Source organism: Gekko japonicus, unplaced genomic scaffold (assembly GCF_001447785.1).
Source record: "Gekko japonicus isolate JY-2015 unplaced genomic scaffold, Gekko_japonicus_V1.1 scaffold1182, whole genome shotgun sequence".
Lineage (NCBI taxonomy): Eukaryota > Metazoa > Chordata > Lepidosauria > Squamata > Gekkonidae > Gekko > Gekko japonicus.
This window is the reverse complement of record NW_015160876.1, coordinates 219,493-242,856: the sequence shown is the minus strand read 5'-3', so window position 1 is coordinate 242,856 and position 23,364 is coordinate 219,493. Positions and strand designations below refer to the sequence as shown.

At 44.9% G+C, this 23,364-nt stretch overlaps 1 protein-coding gene across 2 annotated transcripts in view; it reads right to left on the bottom strand.

Annotated features, from left to right (window-relative positions):
* Positions 1 to 19,825, bottom strand: part of METRNL (meteorin, glial cell differentiation regulator-like) — a 44,608-nt gene extending 24,783 nt beyond the window's left edge. Inside the window, exons 1-2 of one of the 2 annotated variants that reach the window (XM_015422839.1) lie at positions 19,532 to 19,825; positions 14,198 to 14,586 (exon numbers count right to left, since the gene is read on the bottom strand). In XM_015422839.1, coding sequence (XP_015278325.1) covers positions 14,198 to 14,586; positions 19,532 to 19,659 — 517 coding nt within the window. In that variant the 5' untranslated portion in view covers positions 19,660 to 19,825. Of the gene's footprint in view, positions 1 to 14,197; positions 14,587 to 18,513; positions 18,605 to 19,531 lie in introns of those variants that run through there. The other variant, XM_015422845.1, reaches the window with a different exon arrangement.
* Between the last annotated feature and the right edge of the window lie 3,539 nt (positions 19,826 to 23,364).

The following is a 23,364-nucleotide window of genomic DNA, read 5'->3' as shown; positions in this document are numbered from 1 at the left end:
CACCTCAATCTGACTCAGGTCTTTCAACAACCCTCCCGAAATCAGTGGTTCTGGAGTGGGCAAGCACTTCTCATCTTCCACAGTGAAGACAGAGGCAAAAAATGTATTCAGCTTCTCAGCCATTTCCCTATCATCCTTCAGTACTCCCTTTACCCCTTGGTACCCCATCATAGTACCAGGCACAGACCCCTATTAAAATCGTAATTCTATTCCCTAAATTCTAAGTCTTGTCTAAAATTCTCTTCAGTCTGTGCTTTTTGTTAAAATCTTTCACTTGTTTATTACTAAAAAGCAATATTTTCCTACTACCAGAGTTACCAACTTCTTGTTATCTTCCAACAAATATTTCAGCAGCACAGTATCTGCAAATTTCAAATAGTTGTCCAAGGGTTTAAATTGGGCAAGTAAAGGAAAAATTAGCTGATGTCTCTCTCTGAAATAGTGTTTGCAATGTAAAAGAAAAAACTTCTCATATCAGAGAAGTTACTCCTTTTAAAGTTAAAAGTGGTTCTGTCAGTCTTTTGGGGCAACTCCCTATTTATACAAATGTTAAACTCAATAACATTATGGTCACTGTTCCCAAGCGGGGCAATCACTTTTACATCTCTCACCAGGTCTTGGACATTACTTAGGACCAAATCCAGGATCGCCTCTCCCCTGGTAGGTTCTGTGACCATCTGTTCCATAGCACAGTCATTGAGAGTATCTAGAAATTCAATCTCTTTTTCCCCAACTTGAACACATACTGACCCAATCAATTTGTGGGTAGTTAAAATCACCTATTACGACAGTTATTTAGTCTAGCTGTTATCTTTAATTCATTCATCATTTTATAATCCTCCTCTTTCTTTTGATCTGGTGGGCAATAAACTTCCAGTGTTAAGTGTCCTTTTGGGCCCACTATTTCAACCCATAACATTTCCAGAAGCGAATCCAATTTTCTTACCCTCTCAATCTTACTGGACTGTATACCCTCTGTGACATACAGAGCCACCCCACCTCCAAACCTTCCCCCCCATCCTTCCGATATAATTTATAACCAGGAATCACTGTATTCCACTGATTTTCCTCATCCCACCAAGTTTCTGAAATACCCACAATGTCTATCAAGATTTATTTTTGGCCATCTCTAACCTTGCTAACATAATTTTATCTAGTTTAACCCACTCCCATCTGATACATCCAGCAAAGCAAACCTGCCCCTACAAAAGTTATATTAAGGCACCTGACCATTGTGATACTCAGAAAAGGACAAGACATTGTGCTTAAGAAGTGTTTTGTTCTTTCTCTTCATAACAAGAGCACACACAGAGCCCTTTATAAGGTTAGCTTCCTTCTCAAGATACCCTACACTCTGTTATTCTACATGCCTACTGCCCAGCCTTTTTGGCCTCATATTCCAGCTGGTTCACATCTCCTTCCCCAATGGCTGTACTGAAATGAGCACACATCTTACCCACCCAGTCAAGGAAACACAGTGATTATTAGAAAAGGCAAAGCCTTAGGATTCTTATGTAAGAGGCAGAGGGTTAAAATTCCATTCCAGCAGTTAATCTGTATCACATTATCCTGTGTATTGGCAGAATCAATTTTTTAAAAAGATGCATGTATCCATGAAGCATTTGCAAAAGAAAGCATCCATTTATTAATTTTAATAACCTGTTTTGCATCTATCGAATGGGATGCATCACTCTTGGGGAGGACAAGTTTTCATCTTCTAACCACAGCCTTTGGGTGTAACCTTGCTTTGGCTCTGAAAAATACAACTCCCCCCACCCCCATGAAAAGGTCATTATGTGTCTTTTGGCAGGCCAAATGCTGTAAAGCAGGTTCCAGGGCCTGTGCAGCTTCAAATAGGCTATAGCAAATGACTATTTGCTCACACATCCTTCCGCCCTTTCCTCTCCTGCCAACAAAATTAAAGTCCAAGAGAATGGGCAAGGGGTGAATAATAAAACAAGGTTCAGCTGGATGTCTACTTGACATATGAAAGAGAAACTGCATCTATCTAGCAAGATGTCATGTATACTAGCTGGCAATTGTAGAGGCATGAAGGAACTTGATGGCCATCTAGGACCTGTTCAGACTGTACCCACCCCCCAAATCTCATGCACAGTGATACTGGGAAAGCATACTCCCATCTCCTGCATGTGTCCCCCTCACCCATTTAGAATATAATTGATCAACTAGAAGATACATGCCCAATGCAGACATAATATTGTTCACTGTCAACCACAGCTGAGAGACTGGAATTAGGCTGTGTGTTTCCACTTCCTCCCATGCAAATTCCTCCCTTTCTTTTGTAAGCACTACCTGTGGTACATTACATCTGCATTGGGCTGCCACGTTTACCAGAGCACAGAACTCCTAGACCTTCAATTCATGTCTCATTTGGAAGCAGTGTTTGGCTCATGGGGATGCTGCATTCAAATAGCCACAGCATCTTCCAGTTCAGGCATCTGTATTCTATTCTGCACCAAACACACACAGAATGACCAAACTCCAGCTCAGGAAATTCCTAGAGATTTGCGGTAGTGCCTGGGGAGGACAGAGTTTGGGGAGCAGAAGGAACTCAGCAGGGATGTAATGCATTAGAGTCCACCCTCCAAGGCTGCCATTTTCCCCCCAAGGGAAATCATCTCCATCTCAACATCACACTCTTCCCTAAGGTCACCACATGCAGAAGGTTGGGGAGGGGAAGATTATCTGAATGATCTTTCAATCTTTTTTCCTTGTCACATATATCCTTGAACCACACAGAAAGTGGTTTCCAGAGGAAACCTTCCTCAGAAAAACTTAAATCACTTAAGAGAAAAGGCTGGATATTGTTCCTCCTTAACTCAATGTGATATTTGAATGCAGGCCTTTATAACATTGTTTTCAGCTAGCTACTGGACATTAAAATGTAGGAAACCCATAAACCAGCAGAACCTGCCTTACAATGAGCAGATCTCATCAAGATAAAAACAAATGTTAGCTAAAGTTTGACTTGCCCGATACAGAACAACCCCTGAAGGAAACAGAGGCTTATATTTCTGAATTCCAGTAAATTAAGTTTGCAGATCTTGGCTAAGACACAAGAAGCAGTTTTGCAATGAAAACTTAGACCTAGAAGTTAAAGCATTTTCAATACAAGCAGGGATCTATCACAGAGTAAACTGCTTTTCAACATGAATAAGAGGATTGGAATCCTTGCTGAACAGCTGCAAAAAGAGATTGTTCAAGCTCAGTGAGAGACTTTAACTTTCCTTCCACACAAAAAGGGGGTTATGGCAGCCGTGTGTTTACTCACTGCAAGAAAAAAAAACGTTTGTTAACCTTACAATTGCTTAACAGAAGCTCCCATTTCAAACTAAACTGTATAAAGGGTGTTTCACTGAAGGAGGGAGAGAAAGTTGCTTTCTGTTAGGAGATGCAATATTGTAGCCCCATTGGAGGAGTAGCTCCATAACCAGCCCACACTCTTCTCCAACATCTAGTATAGCTTACCACCATTCCTGATGCCCTTACGGCATGTTTTTCCTTGACACGAGGGTCACCAACTACAGCTAGTGATGTGGGATAGAGATGTGGAACCACACATTTATAAAGGGCATTGGTAGAGGAGACAAACTGGGGTGGATACAGCAGGTTGAAGAAGGGTAATTCAAAATGGGGCTGCTATTTTGGCAGCTGGCCTGTGTTACTTGTAACCCATAATTCTGCCCTTAGATGCTGTGGGTGACACGATGCAGCAGGTATTGTACAGTGACCACAGCATGAGGAAGCTCTTGTCTCCTGACAACAGAAGGTCTTAGGCTTTCTCTATGAACAGGGCTTTCACTGTAAATTCCAATGCAAGCCTTTTGAGTTAACATACTTATAGAAAGTGGCAACATACATAGAAAACCAGCACCACTTTCTTTCCATATTTATACACATATATCCACATACATAATTTCTGATCATATCATGTGCTGCATTTGTCCTTCCTTCTTACTTCTTACATAACACTGCTCACATTCATTAGTGAACCAGCTGTGACCACAATCCGGATACACAGCAAATATTCAGAGCACCTTCAGTCGTAGCAATACAATGTTGGAAAGTTTTCACAACATCCTACCTCAAACTCATTCAAGCAATAGAGTGAGCCAGCAAGACACATATGTTTATACTGGGAATATGATCCTTGCTGTTAACCATCACAAGAATATATTTTCATGAAGTGTTCCAACTTCAGCAAAAGAACTGTAGCTCAGTGTCAGAGCAACTGCTTTGCATTGAAAAGGTCCCAGATTCAAACCCTGGCATCTCTAGTTTAAGGGATCAGATAGGTAATGTGAAAGTCCCCTGCTTGAAACCCTGGACAGCCTCTGTCAATCACAGCAGACAATACTGGCCAAGCGTCTAACTCACTATGAGGCAGCCTCATACACAATGACAGCAAGTTTATCCCACTACCACAGCAAGCCTTGAAGTGAAGCTACTGCGGGTTTCACTGTTAAGTTTTGATTTACAGAATGCTTCCTACTGTGGCTCCCTTTCTAATGTTCCCATCTATCTATATACTATTAGCCAAAAGTCCTGTCTCCATGTGGATACTTATTTCTGCCAACAGAGGGCTTACTCTCCCCCAACAGCTTTTTCTACAGACTCAGGGGACTCCCTGGGTCTCCAGAAAAATCCAAAAAGTTTAAAAAAAAAACCCCTCAGGGAGGGTTGAATTCTTCCCAATACCTTTTGAAATAGGGGATCTACTCCAGGCATCAACGGTGAGAGATTAGAATGTTCGGGAGGGGGGGGCTTCTAACTGGCTCTATCAGTAAAAGGAAGGGGGAGGAGGAAGTGTCCTTTCCAGGCCTATTTTGGCCTTTGAGGGAGGGAGCCTTGGAGCCAGGCCTGACAAGGGTTGCCAGAACCAGGCTGGGGAATTCCTAGAGGTTTTGTGGTGGATTCTAAGGAGGGTTGGGTTTGGGGAAGGGAGCGGCCTCAGCTGGGTATAATACCACAAGAGTCCACCCTCCAAAGGTATACTACCACAGGAGTTCACCAGTGAGGCAGATCTCTGCTGTCTAGAGTTCAGTACCCTGGACAGCCTCTGTCAATCACAGCAGACAATACTGGCCAAGCGTCTAACTCACTATGAGGCAGCCTCATACACAATGACAGCAAGTTTATCCCACTACCACAGCAAGCCTTGAAGTGAAGCTACTGCGGGTTTCACTGTTAAGTTTTGATTTACAGAATGCTTCCTACTGTGGCTCCCTTTCTAATGTTCCCATCTATCTATATACTATTAGCCAAAAGTCCTGTCTCCATGTGGATACTTATTTCTGCCAACAGAGGGCTTACTCTCCCCCAACAGCTTTTTCTACAGACTCAGGGGACTCCCTGGGTCTCCAGAAAAATCCAAAAAGTTTAAAAAAAAAACCCCTCAGGGAGGGTTGAATTCTTCCCAATACCTTTTGAAATAGGGGATCTACTCCAGGCATCAACGGTGAGAGATTAGAATGTTCGGGAGGGGGGGGCTTCTAACTGGCTCTATCAGTAAAAGGAAGGGGGAGGAGGAAGTGTCCTTTCCAGGCCTATTTTGGCCTTTGAGGGAGGGAGCCTTGGAGCCAGGCCTGACAAGGGTTGCCAGAACCAGGCTGGGGAATTCCTAGAGGTTTTGTGGTGGATTCTAAGGAGGGTTGGGTTTGGGGAAGGGAGCGGCCTCAGCTGGGTATAATACCACAAGAGTCCACCCTCCAAAGGTATACTACCACAGGAGTTCACCAGTGAGGCAGATCTCTGCTGTCTAGAGTTCAGTTGTAATTCTGGGGGTCTCCAGGTCCCACTTGGAGATTGGCAACCCCAGGCTTGGCAGAAGTCTAGGGTTGCCAGGTCCCCCTGACCACTGGCAGGGGATGGGGGTGGGGGGTACGGCTGCCAGACTCAGGCTAGGGTGGACCCTAGGGAGGACAGGGACCTCAGCAAGGTACAATGCCATATAGTCCACCCTCCAACCAGCCATTTCCTCCATGAGAACTACCACTGCCACCCTCCAGGTGAGGGCTGGAGATCACCCAGAATTACAACTGTTACCCTGGATAAAATGGCTGCTTTGGAGGATTAAGTTTATGGCATTATACCCTGCTGAGGCTGCTTCCCACAAAAAAACTCACTGTCCCAAGACCCTAGCCCCAAATATCCAGGAATTTCCCAGCCTGGAGCTGGCAGCCCTAAGGTGAATTGAACTCTGTAGCTGAGAAATCCACTCTGATTTCCTGAAAGCTGCCACTGCTGCTGTGGGGGGAGAGGAAGCAAGTAGGAGGCTAGGAGCACTGCCGCTGCTTGGGGTGGGGGAAGAAGCAGGCAGGAGGCTGGGAGAGTGATGGGGCAGAAAGAGAGAGTAATAGACTGGAGGACAGAAAGAGAAACAGAGTGATAGTGGGGAGGCAGAAAAACAAAGAATGATGAGGGGGCAGAAAGAGAGAGGAAATAACATGAATGGGGGAGAGAGAGAGAATAAGAAAAGGGGGGCAGAAGGGAGAAAGAGTGAGAGAAAGGTAGAAGGACAGGGGAGGAAGTAAAGGTGTGAAGAATGGGATAACAGTCCCGCAAGTTTCTTCCTGGTCCCCACTTGTATATCTCACTCTCAACACTCCCCTCTGCGTACAGATACTTATTTCTCCAGATAGGGGGCACATTCACCCCAACAGATTTTTCTACAGACTCAGGAAATTCCCTGGGTCTGCACAAAAATCCAAAAAAGTTTTTAAAAACCAACAACCCTCAGGCAGGGTTGAATCCCCCACACACACACAGGAATCTGCTCTAGGCCCTTCCAGAATGGACAGTGAGAGATAGCCAGGGGCTGGGAGGATGCAAAAAGCAGAACTGGATTTTGAATTGGAAAGGATTCCCTCTGCAATATTAATGGCTATATAGCAGGAGGTTTGGAGCCAGGCCTGGGCCTAGAACAGGGGTGGCCAAACTATGGCTTGGGAGCCGCATGCAGCTCTTTCACACAAATTGTGTGGCTCCCAGCAGGGTGGCTGGGGAAGCAAAGGGGAGGCATGCCTTCCCGATCAGTCTTCCTTTCCCCAGCCAGTGTTCCCATCATTAGCTAACAAATAAATATCATTAGCAATATCTGTTTTTACCCCCTTTTGTTTTTATTTTCGGCAGTCTCACCTGGAGACTGGCAAACCTAGGTCTAACAGCACTCTCTAGGAGACTTGATACCACTTGACTTGCATGATTCAAGTAGGCCTGGCTGCTTGCTACAGTTCAACAGCAGCCACCCTAGAAAGTCAGTGTAGTATAATGGTCAGAGATTCAGAGTAGAGTTTGTGAGACCCAGGTTTAGATCCCCATCTTGCTGTAGAAGCTCAATGGGTGATTTTGGACAAGTCGCATACTTTCAGCTTAACCCATCTCATAGGGTTGTTGTGTGGATGAAAAGGAGGAAAGAATAATGTATTTAGTCCCCACAGTGGAGAAGGACCATAGTTTTCCTCAGTAGAAGCTGCAGGGGGGAAGGAGATGGAAAGCTGAAGGACAGATAAAGGTAGGCTGGCTGTTGAGTGGGAAGGAGACAGGAATGTCAACTCCAGGATGGGAAATTCCTGGATATTGGGAGGATGGTGGGAATTGAAGCAGGGAGGGACTTCAGATATAATGCCCTAGACTTCACCCTCCAATGCAATCATTTCCTCCAGGAGAACTAATGTTGCCAATCTCCAGGGGAGGGCTGGAGATCTGGAATGACATCAGATCTCCAGATGCCAGAGATGGCTGCTTTGAAGGGTGGAATTTATGGTGTTATACCCTGCTGAGGTCGCTTCCAAGCTCAAATCTCATCCTCCCAAGACTCCACCCCCAAATCTCCAGGAATTTCCCAACATGGAGCTGGCATTCCTAGGAGCAACTGATCTCTGCATTTGGGCAATCCATTATGATTCCTAAAGAGTGGCTGCTGCCACTGCTGCTGGGAGGTAAGTGGGAGGCCGGGAGAGTCACAGCATCTGTTTTCTCACCCACAACTGGGGGCTTTTAAAAAAAAAAGTCATTGTGTAGGTAGTTGAGTCACAAAAATGATCCCACAATTAAAACAGTCCCTTTGATGAGCTGAGTCCATAGATTTACAGTAAGGGCTGCCAACACCACCTTTTGTACCAGCCTAAATGGTCCTGGAGATCATTTACTAGGATCTTCACGTACCCAAACACCATCAATCATCCAGTTTATTCTATTTAATATTTAAATGATTAAATGATTCTTGGAGAGTGACTGCTGCCACCGCTGCTGTGGGTGGGGAGAGGAAGTAGGTGGGAGGTCAGGAGAGTGACAGGGGCAGAAAGAGTGATGGGGTGGGAGCAGAAAGGAAGTGACAGACATGGAAGGGAGATAGAGTAAGAAAAGGGGTGCAGGATAGAGAAACAAAGAGTGTGAGAGAAGTAGGGGGAGAGGGGGAGAAGTAGAGGTGGGGGGATGAGATGGCCGCTCCCGCAAGTTTCTTGCGGGTCCCCATATGTCTTCTCTGATGTGGAATAATAAGAACTGCCAAGGAAGAGGAAAAAAATGCTAAACCAATAGATTTAGAGACTTGAGTTTACAGGGCAGCATTCATTCACGGCTCCGAGAAACTTGCTTGGGAACTTTTGTTTTTCATGGCTCTATTTGCAAATCCCAGATTGAGTGGGAGAGGAGGAGTATAAACTAATAAAATGCTGGGTCTACTAACTGAAACCCCAGCACCCTGCCAATTACTGTCAGTTTGCTGATGCACTCCACAGTGTCATGATTCTGGGGGTGCAGAACAGGTTGTTAAAGTATTAATGAGATGACTGGTAAAGCTTTGATCACTGCTGAATTAGGAAAAGAATAAAAAAAAACACCTTTGATCACAGATGATTTAAGAAAAGAGCAAAACACAAAGGAAGGTTTCAATAATGGCATTGGGGTATGTGGCAGAATAGGCCTACGTCAGCTGGGCTGGCAGGACCCGCTCTGCCCACCCCTCCTTTGCCTGACCTGGCACCTGAAGGGGCAGTTCTTCTCCACTGCTTCCAGATATTGCTGACACCGCTGTCCCGCTCTTGGGCTCTGGTTAGGCGAGACAGCCTCCTAACCTCCCTCCCATGTCATTAGGAATCCACCTCGGGGCTTCCTGGCAATTTTTGGGGTTCCCCTGGAGAGTTGGCAAGTGGCTGTTTTGCCCCTGTTCTCCTCCTTAGGGAATCTCCGACCCACCCCTAGCATACCCAACCAGCTGGGGAAACTAAGTGGTACAGAGGGATCTCACTCCTTTGTTATTTAAAGGATTAATTTCAAAATTTTTAACTATTTACAGGCATACAGTGAACTTAAGACTCAAAAATAAAGGTGACAAAACTGCTCCATCTCTCCCTTCTCTACACTCATACCCTGTCTAGATGGTCTGCGGGGCAGGCACATTACTTCACTCCACTGGAGAAGGTTAGATCAGCATGTCTCCCAACATGGCCTCTGCCTCGTGCAGACTCCAACCAAAAGTCTGACTGGCTTCAGACTTCTCACAGACTGACCACTATAAAAACAACAGTCTCCCGCCCAGGAACTGGCTCTCCCTCCTGCAGCATTCTGGGGCAGATCTCCTCACAACCTTGATGGACTTCCTGTCCTCTCTAGGGAGCTGCCGTCAGATTGCTGGTTGGAGATCTGGGGGGGGGGGGGAGGAGGAGACTAGGCCCAGGCCTACCTCCAGTTTGATGGCCTCCTCCTATCCGGCCCACACCAACTTACATGCACAAAATAGCGTTTCTCCACAGGGTATAAAAAACACACACAAGAATTAATTTTGTTGATTAGAACATGACATGACTACAGGAAAAAGTCAGACTAACAAACAGGAAGCTGGGATAAAACAGGCTCAATACTCAAAGGGAAAGAGAGAAGTGCCACATATTTCTCAGGGCAAGGTTAATGCAAGCATACGAATTTAAGCCCAGACTGGGCACCTACAACTCTAACCGCACTGCAATACACTTTACCTTCCTCAGCTGGTGGTGGAAAGTGTCATCAAGACGAAGCCAACTTATGGCAAGAGAGGTTCGGAGGTAATTTGCCACTGACTGCCTCTGCATAGGAATCCTGAACTTCCTTAGATGTCTCCCATCCAAATACTAACGAGAGCGGACCCTGCTTAGGTTTCAAGGTCTGATGAGATTGGGCTAGACTGGGCCATCCAGATCAGGGTGTCCTCTTCAGAGTCCTTCCTTTATAACAATATAGGTCATTTTCATTCAGCTTTATAGGTTATGGATCTCTTGTCATATGCCTGAAGCTGAACTTCTGGCGCTGAACCACAGGGTCACATTTACTTCCATCAAATTACAAGGATTCTTCCAAGAAGATGCTGCAGCACTAGAGAGCTGCGTAGTCTCCTGACATGGCAATTTCAAAACCAGGCTTGGAAGCTAGAAAATTTCCTTCTTGTTTGCAATTTGAGGTTTTCACAGTTGAGAAATCTGACAGGGCTCTTTTTGTAGCAGGTACTCATTTGCATATTAAGTGACACACCCCTAATGTAGCCAATCCTCCAAGAGCTTACAGTAGCTCCTGTAAGAAGAACTCTGTAAGCTCTTGGAGGATTGGCTACATTAGGGGGTGTGGCCTAATATGCAAAGGAGTTCATGCTACAAAAAGAGCCCTGTGACAAAGTATCTTGTCTGCAGATATCTTTGGCTACAGGTAAAGGTAAAGGTTTCCCTTGCTCGAAGGCCAGTCGAATCACTCTAGGGTTCAAGCAGTGCTCATCTCCGTTTGGCTCATCTTTGGCTATAGGCCTCTCTATATAACTGTTTTCAATCCAATCTAGAGCCAATTTGGTGTAGTGGTTAGGAGCGCAAACTCTAATCAGGGAGAACCGGGTTTGATTCCCCACTCTTTCACATGCAGCTGCTGGTGTGACCTTGGATCAGTTACAAGTTCTTTCAGAGCTGTTTGCTCAAGAGCAGTTCTCCAGAGAGATCTCTTGGCCCCACCTACCTCACAGGGTGTCTGTTGTGGGGAGGGGAAAGGGGACTGTAAGCTGCTCTGAGACTCCTTCGGGTAGCGAAAGGCACTAGATGCAGTTTCCAGGTCAAGTTCAAGGACATCCCCACATAGAGCTAGTAGTACTCCAGCCTGGAAGTGACCATTGCATGGATCACTGTAGCTAAGTCCCAGGAGGTGAGATAGGGAACCAGTTGCCTGACCAGCCGAAAGAGATAAAAGGCCAACCTGGCAACAGGGGGCACCTGGGCCACTATCGAAAGTGAGGCATCCAGGATCACCCCAATTCTCCTCACCCTCAGCGCTGGCATCAACGGTGTCCCACCAAACGTTGGGAGATGGATACCTAATCCCAAGCCTCCATGACTCAGGTACAGGACCTCCACCTTCATTGGATTTAATTTCAGCCAGTTCTGCTGTAACCATCCAGCCATGGCTCCTAATGCCCTGTCCAGAGTATCTGGGGTGGAGTCTGTCCATCCATCAGCAGATAACGCTGGGTGTCATCAGCATACTGATGGCAACCCAGCCCAAACCCCTGGACCAACTGGGTGAGGGGGCACATTTAGATGTTAAACAACACTGGAGGAATGATTTCCCCTGGGGCACTCTGTATTCCAGTGGGTATCACGGAGACATCCTCTCCCTGAGTGCCACCCTCTGTCCCCAACCATGGAGAAAGGAGAAAAGCCATTGTAAAACAGTCCCCCGTATCTCTACACCTTCAAGGCACTGGGTCAGAAGATCATAGTCAACCATGTTGAACGCTGTCAAGTCCAAAAGAAAAAGCAGCGCCAGCCCACCTTGATCCAGATCATCTGTGAGGGCAACCAGTGCAGTCTGTGTCCCATGGCCAGGGTGGAAACCAGACTGGAATGGATCCAGGATGGAAGAATCATCCAAGAAGACCTGGAGCTGCTCAGCCACCACTTTCTCAACCACTTTATCCAGAAATGGAAGATTTTAAACCGAGCAATAGTTGGCAAGGACTGCAGGGTCAAATGATTTTTTTTCAAGAGTGGAAGCACCACGGCCTCATTTAGCCCCACTGGGAATATCCCTGAATACAGGGATAGCCTCATGATATCCCCCAGGGGAGCCTGAACACCTTTTACACAGGCCTTGACCAGCCAAGACAGGAATGGGTCAAGGTGGCAGTTGGAGGCCTTCACAGCTACCAGGATCTTGTCAACTTCCTCCTGGGAGAGCCGACTGAATTGGTCCGAAATCGGACCTGAAGTCGGATAAGGGGCTTCCAGTTCCCTTTACTGTATCAACTGTGGCCAGGAGGTCCTGGTGGAGCGACAAGACTTTGTCTGCAAAATAGCTCACGAGTGCCTCACAGCCAATAGCCAATTCCTTATCATTTTGCTTGCCTTGGGGCCAGGTAGTTAACAACTAAATTGTCCTAAATAATTGTGCCAGGTGAGAGCTTGCAGATGCAATGCTTTAAAACTCAAATTGAGATATTGAAATTACTATTTACATTTCCTGATGTGTGTGAGAGGGTAGGGAAGAAATAAATAAAATAAGTGCACTACATGTAATGGCTATGATTTGTAAATATTCACAGAAAACACTGAAGGAACATTATATATAACATAACTGACTACTATTCTGGCTCACAGTATGCTACTAAAGTGACCCTTGGGTTGAACTTTGCCCTTGAAGATGCTTACTCTAGATAAAACTGATTTCCTTTGAGGTAGCATCAGAGTTGACTGAAGTCCTTGGAGAAACATTCAAGATTACAAGATAGCCAACTTTAGAAGACTAGGGAAGGCACTGCAACAAAACTGTTATGAGATAGTTGTAATAACAAATGTGCCACCTATCAGCTACTGAAGGTGTTGCAGTTACATGTACCAGCTGAAACAGATTAGCAACCATAACAAGGTCACCAATAGCAGACATCTATAGCCACAGTCCCATTGAACTGACATACAGAAAGTGACAATTACTTTGAAGAACAGAAGATCTCCCACTTGTCAAGGATAAGGAGTTCTTGACACATGAATGGATGCTGCCTTTAAAAAACAGCCCACTGCAGAAGTTTGTTAAATGATGTCGCAAAATTATTTTCATTCTACCCCATGAAAAAAAAATCAAGCAATATCAGCTGTTCTCGAAAAGCACCAAGTCTGGCCTCTGAAAACTACTTACTGAAGACAACCATGTCAGCCTGTCTCTGCAAAAATGCCCAATAAATGGATTTGTCTAAAAGTGTACAAAGTCTCTTAACTCTAACCACACTTACTATAAAAGTTAAGTGCTATAGGATTCTCTTATTTGTACGATCAACATCAGTAATTTTCTGGACAATCTGCAAGCTCAACACAATTTTCAGAGTGAAAGATGACAGCATAAAGACGCAAATCTTCGTAAAGAAATAGTTTGACAATGTCTATGTGTGAGAAATATTAAGCAACACATACACATTTAGATGATATCACTGTATGCTCACAATTCTGAAAGCAAGATGGACCCTACTCGAGGGGGAACATAAAAGAGCAAAAAGATCAGCAAATAGGCAGACCAGGACTGAGGATGAAAAGCAGCTCAACAAAAGCAATGGGAAGTTGCCACCTATTTAACAGTAGTTGTCACACAACTTGCCTTTCTTAGCACAACAAATACCTGCAGCACAACAGGTGTGCATAATTCTCAGATACGGGTATATACCATTTTCTGCTCAGAAAAGATACTCCTGCAGGAGGTTTGTCATGTGAAGTGGTACTAAACTCACAATGGATGGCCCTTCTTCTGAACCACCTTGGTGCTAACCACCATGATTTGGAACCTACCCAGCAATTCTAACCTGTATACAGAGTGAAGGTCAGGAAGGAAGGAAGCAAGCTAACAAACTGGGAGAGTGTATGCTATACATCACATTGTCATTTTCAACAGAACAAGCAAAATGGTGACCATATACTTGCTATGAGGGCAAGGAGTACACAAGACCATTAAGGGTGAAAGTTAAAATACACTTTTTAAAATAAAAGTCTTGCCTTTGCTACATCCATGGAATACTTCCTCAACAGAAGAGAACCTGTTGTTGCTTAAGGATACATAGCCTTCCTGCCTTCTCTACAACTTTCCACTGCCAGAAAACAAGTAAAAACACTACTCTTACACATTTGTTTTGGATACACGTTAAGCATTTGAGATAAAAATAGTTAAGTGTCTTGCAACTTACCATAAATCATGTGCAAATCTGATGCTGTCCCCTTGTTTATCAGTTCATACTGGAAGCCTGTAATCTTTCGACTAATGTCCTGCTGAGGGGTAGCCTCAACAAAGAGTCCACCCTGTTCATAGCTGAAGCAATGCACTCTAGTGGGACTATGGTCTCCATCTCGGAACAGTAACTTCAATTCTCCAGTTCTTTCCAAATAAATATTTGTTCCTGCAGAGTCTTTAAGGGGTTTTATGCAAACAGTCCAATATTTGGAAGAGGAAGGGAAAACATTAGGTCGCAGGTGGATTATCAATGCTCCTGTGGGATACATCCATTCTATGGCTCCTTCAGAACAGCGAAGGTAGACCTGTTCAACATCTTTTTTGTGAGATTCGTGCGTTAATCCACTGGGGGGGAAAGACAAGGAGAAGTTATAAGAGTGCATGCATTTTATACTAAAACAGTACATACGACACTCTTTGGAGTCAGAAATTGTGGGAATTCCTACAAAGACTGTGGAATGTTCCAGTGAAGTGTGCTTTATGACAGACCTCCTTAACACTTGGAAATGGTTTCTATTATGAATTCAAGTGTTGGCGCTTTTCTCAAAATCACTTAAATTTCCATTGACTGACACTTAGCAGGATCTCCGCAAAGTTCAGTCTATGCATATTGATCAACAGTCAAACAGAAGTGATATAGCCAAAATCATCTGTGAAACCTGTGGTTGAGGAGAAACTTTGAGCCTTGAGTCTACTCTTGCACTGTAAGTTCACAGCATTTGCGTCTTGGTTCTAGCAGAGGATTCCAACAAACAGAAGGGGAGAGATTTCAAGCATTTCTGTTGCTGCAGACTCCCATACTTGGAGTCAGAGTCACCTGCCCACCAGAAACAGCATTTCAGGAAGCATTTGGGGCTACAGCAGGAGGTGGAAGAAGTCTGCTGATGGAAATCCCTTTTATCTATGCAAGTTACTCCTGGTTCCTTGGCTAAGGAACTAGATGTTCAGGGAACTTATATGACTTCCAACAGGTCCTTGAGAGTAATTCAAAGGGTATATTCTGTTGCTATGTGGGGCGGGGGGAGTACTTTGTAGTTTTTGTTTCTGCACTGCCACAGCCAAGGGGATCTAATCTCTCTCCACAAGACATGGAGACCATAGCTTACAGCTCACTTCCCACCCGACTTGACATTTTCAGCTGGCAAATCATACTTCAAAGTTACTTGGAAGTACAGCTGAAGAGCAGCAAGCATAAAGACAATTCATGGAGCATTTTTATTGGCCATGAGGTAGGCAATCACTGCCAGAATTTGTCAGTGGGAAATCTAAGGCAACACACAGCTCAGAATAATTAGTATAAATGGGAAACATTTTAAAACTCAACACAATCACTCTCAAACAGAAATGGAAAACTAAACAAAATAGGCAACACCCTCTTAGTAGACATGAATATGGCAATGCTGCTGCCCCATTTTGTGCCGGTCAACCTGTTGTTTCATAACAAGCAGGAACAAAAAAACCTGTTGTAATGGTACAGAGCAGCCTACAAAGTCAAATAGGAAGAAAATACATTAAGAAGTAGGACTGCTATTTACATACCTATTATCATGATTGCAATTGTCTTGGAGGCTCACAACCCATCTTTTAATTATGAAGCATGATTACTATAGCTTAAATAATGTGGTCACTAATGCACTGCATCTGCTCACAAATTGCAGGCAGTACTTTATGCCTTACATGGTTGCAATGACCTCTAGGGGGCCAGCTCATACACAGTCAAAAAGCAGCTTGTTTTGCCACACAGCCCCTGTACCTGTGCACCACCCGCACACCTGCTTATTCCACAGCAGTTTCTATCCCCTCAGCAGCACTTCACAGAGTGAGGTGAAGGCTTGTGAGGCCAGCATGAGATTTTCTCAATGGGATCCTTTACAAAGGAATGAGATCACATGAAGAAACAAGCTGTTTTGGACTGTAAGAAGTCAAGAACATTCTAAAAGGAACCAGCACAATAATGCAGACAGCTCTGACAGAAATCAATTGCACAATGCTAGACTGGGCACAAAGAGCCTTCCTGATTCAGGAATTACCTGATTGCCCCAGGATGCAAGGCCCCAAGCGAAAAAAAAAGAAAGAAAGCTACCTTACAAGTCCATTGTTTTTAAGAATAATTGTACATTTGTATGTGACTCTTCTTTCCAAAGAACATTTAATGTCACAACAACCCTGCAATGGAGTTTAGGCTGAGAGTATGACTTGACCAAGGCCACCCAACTTCATAGTTCATTCCCATGTACAAACCATCACTGGCCCTTCATTCAGTAGCAACATTAAACTGGTTAAGTAATGGAAACAGAGATCCGCAGGTTGTAGTACTACCACCTTAGCCCTCTGGAGAGGAAGAGCTCAGTTTGTTCTCCAAATGAAGTTTTATTCCCTCCTTGATTCAGACTGGATAACATGACACAGACCAGAACCACTTATTTTTGTAAGTTCACCTGATTTCCGAAAATAGGTGGGTCTCTTTTTGGGCAACTGCAAGTATCACAAAGATGTGCCCCTGAAAGTGAGACTATCTGGTGACAGATGAGAACATTGGGGCTGCACTACAACAGGAAAGAGAACAAACTTCCTTACCTACATCCCCCGAGGCTGGCCTTCATAATAGAACTGATAAACCCAAGAGAGACTGCATTCATTAATACATTACTATACTAATGAAAGCTGGGGTGGGGCAGTGACTCCAGAGACTTAACTACAGATAAGGAAATCCCTGGTTCCAACAGTCTGTCAAGAATTCACAGTCCAGCCATGGGCAAGACCCTTTCACTAAGCTCCAAATCTGCACAGAAAGATAATTATACTGACCTACCTTGCAGAGCTGTTGTAATCAGTTAGTGCACATTAAGCTCCTTCAACACTCAAGTACTGTAAATATTATTGCAGTGACTAACAGCTGACCAGAATCAGGGCTGGGTTTTAACCATAGAAATGTAGATTCAAGTCTCAGTTGGCCTTAGATTTAATAGGCCTCAAAGGCTCAGAAAAGTAAGCATTCAGTCTCCATAGTGTGTGTTGGGGGTGGGGACAAATCATCCCATAAAAATGCCAGGAATAATCTTAACACTTCTATGTAAATTTGTATGACTGCATACACAGAGTGTTCTTGGGTACTAACCACACTGGTGTTAACCAAAGTTACTTCCAAGTGAGCTGAGGATACAGACTTTGTATACAAACCCATTTCAAGTAAACTATACTACCAGGAATATAGCACTGAAGGCATTAAACTGTAACCATGTGCCCCATATCAGCTGTATGTTTAGGACATGGGCCTTCTTCTAAGACTGTCTGATAACATTCAGCAAGCCTCTCATGTCTGATAACATTCTTTCCAGATAATGCAAATATTTGCTACTGAGCAGTCACACATTATCATTTATTTATTGGTCATAAATTTAAGAGTACACTCTAACTTTTACTTAGAAATGTGCAATATAAATGTTTTACATAAACAGTCATAAATTATCTGGATTTTTTTAAAAAAAAAAGCAAATTCCCCCTTCCACTAGGCAACTGGAAGGATTTTATGCCATTCCCAAAATGGGCAGTTATACAGTTATTCCTTGCCTGAATGATCCAATTAAAATAGAGCAAGTCCAATAAAGTCACTCACTGTTCCCTATTTTAAAAATGCCCCCAAAAGCCAAATACAGACTGCATATGCATAGCAGTGGTTTGGAAACCCTTTCCAACGTTAGATCCATAAGACTTGGAAAGCCATAAATTTTTACAGTGGATTAAATGGGAAGAGGTTGAGTTTTGAAGCTAAAGAGATTTAAAAGATTTCACAATCAGAGAGATTAGCATAACCGTGGCAGCCAAAGCATACCAGGTTGCCCTGAGCACTGCTGATTTACATCTAAAGTAGCTAGAGTGATGTTCTGCCACAGGTGTAATGGAGACAGGGGTCTGGAACAATATCTTTTTTTCCAGTGTGTTGTACAAGGACAGGTGCGGCATGGAAGGTGAACGCCAGAAGTCAAAGAATGTTACTGTCCTCTTAAAGCCTTCCTTTCACTTATCACAATGTTTCGTTTCAGAGGAACAGCTAACAGCTGTACACAGAAAAATCAAGCCTCAGTTCTGGATGAGAATTATTCTCCCCCTCCCAATATAATCCAATTCAGCAAAACCTCAAACACACCCTGAACCAGTCAGGTGCTTCAAAAAAAAAACACCAAAAGCCATCCTTGATCCCGAGTTAAACAAAGGCAAGCAGCTCGATACAATCCCAGCTTTACTACTTCTACAAGAGTGTACAATACTCACAAAACCCCGTCAACGTTCCTCATAAAAGGAGGGCTTACAAGCCTATTGCGTTACAATGAAGTTAATGCTTGAGCGCAGGAGGTCACGGGCTACAAAGCGCGTTACTCTGGTGTTGGGTTACACAAATGTGGAGTGTGTCGCGGGCAGTAAAAAATGCTCTGTCTGCTAAAGGCCAGCCCTCCTACCGCACCCCCCTGGCACGTTGCTTTGGCAATCCTCATCCCCGGACTCTCCTAGAATGTTAACCAGGCCACTCTCCCTTGCATCTTCCAATAAAACAGAAAAAAACAGAGGAAACTTATTTTTAATCCTTTCCCAACAAGCAACTTCGCGTGTATGCTGAAAGGACAACACAACACAGGGCTAAGCAGCTCCTCTCCCGCCATCCCTTCCAGAACAAAACTTAATTGACAAAATTGGGCGATTAAGGACACACACCCCCTCCGCACACAGGACTACTCTCGGGAGTAACAGCAAGGGACAAGCTCTTTCCTCCCCGGGATCTGCGCTTCTGGCATTGGCTTCCCTGTTAACGCAAACCAAGCAGCAGTCGCTGAATATCAATAGAAGGGGGGGGGGACTCGCAAAACACAGAAGCTAGAGGCATTCCTTTGCTCCAAGGCTGAGGGGAGGGAGAGTCAACTCAGAAAAAAAAACGTGGCGTAAAGGCGGAAGATCAGTATCGTTCGGTACTTCCTGCGCCCCTAAGAGAAGAGGAGTACGATAAATAGGAAGATAGGAGCAAGCCTGAGAAAAGTGGACGCTCTGTTTAAAGGAAAGCTTAACTCCCTCCAATTTGGTTCCGAGAAAAGCCCACCTAGTAAGCAAGATCAGATTGGATGGGGGGGGGGGAGATTTTAACTTGCAAATACCGCAGAAGCTTAAGGAGCTTATGCTAGGAAGCGAGTGGGGATATGCCCGGACAAAGACAAGAGTTCCTGGTAGTACGCACCAAGCGGCAAAGCGGCATCCCCACCGACCCCAGACAATTCCCGCGAAGTCACCGCCAAACTCTTACCTCCCTCTCCAGTTGCACAGATCGCTCGAGTACTGCGCCGTGCAGCCCCTATCCAGTACCAGTAGCCCCAGTAACAGCAGCAGCGGTGAAGGCGGCAGGAGCAGCCCTGGCACTGGGGTCCTCCGCATGGTCCCCGCCGGGCTGCTCGATAATGGCTCCACCAGCCGAGGCGAGAGAAAAGCGCCCGTGGCCTGTGCTACATGGCGAGAAAAAACTTAGCTTGTGTCAAGTCACTCGGCACGAGCCCATCCTTGCTGACCAACCGCTCCACACAAGTATCGCACTACTTCTCTAAACCGGCGCTGGCTCTGCTCTCCGGGCTTAGTTAAGGGCGGGGAACCATCTCGCTCAGGAACCGCCCACTCCGGAGCTGGCTTCTAAAACCCGCACTGGAGATTCAATCGAGCGGAATCGAGTATTTGCTGCACACACCGACCGCTTCCCTCCACATCATACGGCGCTGGGACATTTGCTCATGAGAGACCTCTCTCTACAACAATCTTCAAAACTTCATCGCTCTCTGTTGTTGTTTGGTGGTAGGGCATCTGTGTTTTGAAAAAAACTGATAAGATAACAAATAAGCCTGGAGAAGAGACACTGGTTAAATGATTATTTATGTATTTAGATGTTTAAACTCTGCTTTTCTTCCAAATGAGGCCCAGAACGATTTATAGCATCTTCATTTTATCTTCACAACATCCTGTAAGGCTGCCTAGGCTGTGAGAGAGTGGTCGGCCCAAGGTCACCCAGTGAGCTTCCATGGCAGAATAGTGATTCAGACCTCAGTCTCCCAGATCCTGTCCTGACACTCTAACTCTGGGGTCCCCGACCTTTTTGAGTCTGCACAGTGTGATGGGCACAGCCACAAAATGGCTGCTGCAGGAAGTTCAAAGATCCTTGTGCTGCAGTGGCAGCTGCTGTTAAAGCAACATTTTAAAAAAATCTGCACCGCCAATGAAATCTTCAATGGCCAGTCAGAAACCTTGCTGGGCGAAAGCCCCACTTGGCCCTGCCCACTTTCTAAAAACATTTGTCACTCATTGGGTGCGTTCAGACGCTGCCTTTCTGCCGGCATAAACTGCACCGGTTGGAACCGGTGCAGTTTATGCCGGCAGAAACGCGATCAGACTTACCCTCCATCTTGCGGAGCCCTCCGGTGGACGCACGCTCACACGCTGCGGGCGTCTGCGTGTGTGTGTGTTTTTTAAAAGGACAGTTTGAGCATGCGCATAGGCAGCCATTCAGAGAATGCCGATTTTTGTGCATGCTCAACCCCCCCCCCCTACATTTAAACTTTAAAGGTAAGCACTTACCTTTAAAGTTTAAAGCCCAACCTGGCCTCCCTGTAGTCCCGAACTCCTCCAGGAAGTTAAAGTAAGGCTTTTAAAAAAAAAAAAAACGCTCAGGGCAAAGCTTCGCCTGAGCGCATATCGCTTAGTTTTTTAAAAAATGGCCGGGGAAAGCCGGAAGCCTCAGGCTTCCGACGGAAGTAGCTGGGGAACGGAGGAGAGCGATCAGACGCCGGGGTGCACCGATTACAACCGTTGCACTCTGTTTACCACCACTTCGGACCTAGTGGTAGAGTGCAACGGTTTAAAGGGATTTACAACGGTTAGGGACGGGAGGCAGATGTTCGCTGTGTGAACGCCCGTAAGTACACCGGTTGGAACTGGCACCCCCGTAAATCCCCCGTCTGAACGCACCCATTGGGCGCCAGGAACGGTGTCAGCAGATGCCATCGCACCCATGGGTACCATGTTGGGGACCCCTCTCTAACTGCTACACATGAAAAGAGCAAGAGTCCAGTAGCACCTTAAAGACTAACAGAATTTGTGGCAAGGTATGAGCTTTCATGAGTCACTGCTCACTTCTTCAGATATAGCTAGAATGTGAGTCCATCTGTCCTTATATCTTGAAGAGTGGAGTGATTTCAGATGCTGAATGACAGTACAAGGCAAATGACAATAGCAGGTGAATGTGATATGCAGAGGGGTAGATATGCAGAGCGGTAGTAGGCATGGAGAAATCAGCATTGGTAATGAGACAGGAAACTTAGGTCTGGGTTCAGTCCAGGAGGATGCATTGTCTTGAGCTTCATTATCAGTTGCAATTCAGCAGTTTCTCTTTGTAATTTCCCTTTGAAATTCCTTTTGTAAAAGAACTGCTACTCTTAGGTCAGCAACTGAATATCTTGGAAAGTTAAAATGCCCCCCGCCCTGGCATTTGAATGTTGTGGTTTCTAATGTCCATTTATTCTTTGTTGTAGGGACTGGCCTGTTTGTTCAATGTAGAGGGTGGAAGGGCATTGCTGACACATGATGGCATAAATCACATTAGAGGATGAGCACGGAGACCACCAGGAGTATGAATCTGAGACGATATGGCTGATGTTGCTTGGTCCAGTGATAGTGTTGCTAGAATCTATATGAGAGCAAAGTTGGCATCTTGGTTTGTTGCAGGCCTTGGTACCAGAGTCCATGTTACTGTTAAATAGTTTATCATTGTGGGTGAGAAGTTGTTTTGGGTTAGCAGGATGTCTCCAAGATATAAGGTCAAGTGGACTCCCATTCGAGCTGTATCTGAAGAGGTGAGCAGTGATACCCTGCCACAAATTTGTCTAAGGTGTTACTGGACTTTTGCTCTTTTCTGCTGCTACGGACAGACTGACTGACACAGGTCCTTTCTGCATTTGCCTGCCACTCCGGATTTTCTCGGTGTTTGAGTCGAGGCAATTTAAGTCCAGGGCAAAACAGCTGAAACTAGGCTGACCACTGAAGGGAGGTAATGTAATGCACAATGGGGGGGGGATAGAATAAAGAGAAGGTTGAACTCAATTTTAGTGCAGAATGGGGGGAAAACTTTGATTAAAAAGAAGGTTGAATTCAATTTTAGTGCAGAATTGCTTGGAGGACACCGCGGTGAACATGGATTAAAAGGAGAGGGCAGAAAGGGCCACGGCTTCCCATCTTGCTACACATGAGTGTTGCATCACTGCTAAAGGTACACACACTATGCTTTCTACTCATTCACAGCAACCCCACAACAACATCCGGAATTTGATACCTTTGCCTCCAGGTCATCTCTTCTACAATTTGAGCCAAGCCAGAAGATGTTTACACCGTGCAGTGACAGTGTGTGCAATTAAATGAATATATGTTGTCTTCCCTATCCCCTATGAACATTGTTAGTCCCCTGTCTAAAATGTGTAACTGTACATCGCTTTGAGCCCACTGGGGAAAGCGATTAATAAATTGGAAGTATTATTATTAGTAGTAGTAGTAGTGGTAGTAGTAGACAGTGTGCTGATGTCTGGTGGTATATCTCATTTGGCCCCTGTCATTTCACTGTTCCGCTATGCAAAAGGGTCTGAAGTTGCTATTTTTTAAGCAATATTGCCTGAAGAAGCAGTGCAGAAAACCTGAAATGAAGTAGAACTGGACTGAAAGAGAGAGCTTCAGGACCAAGGGGGGTGAATTAAGCTAACCAAATAAAATGGAACTTACTTCAAAGTAGTAGACCTGGTCTTCAGTGCGTATGTGTGTGTGTGTGTGTGTGAACTTTAAAACCTACATTAAACATATTTCAGATAGGATTGCTAACTGGCCTGGAGATAAATGTTCCGTCCCTTTAATAGAGGCTTAATATGTTATTTACAAAGTGGTGTTATTTACTTTCATTCCAGGGAAAGGTTTATCTGTACCTTTCCATACTTAAGCCTTTGTTAAAAGAATGGAAGATTGGCAAACTCTAATTTTAACCTTAATATATCAGGGTGGGGTGGTTTTCTATCCCTTACTCAGCTCCCTAAAATTATAGAAAATTATCAGGAATGC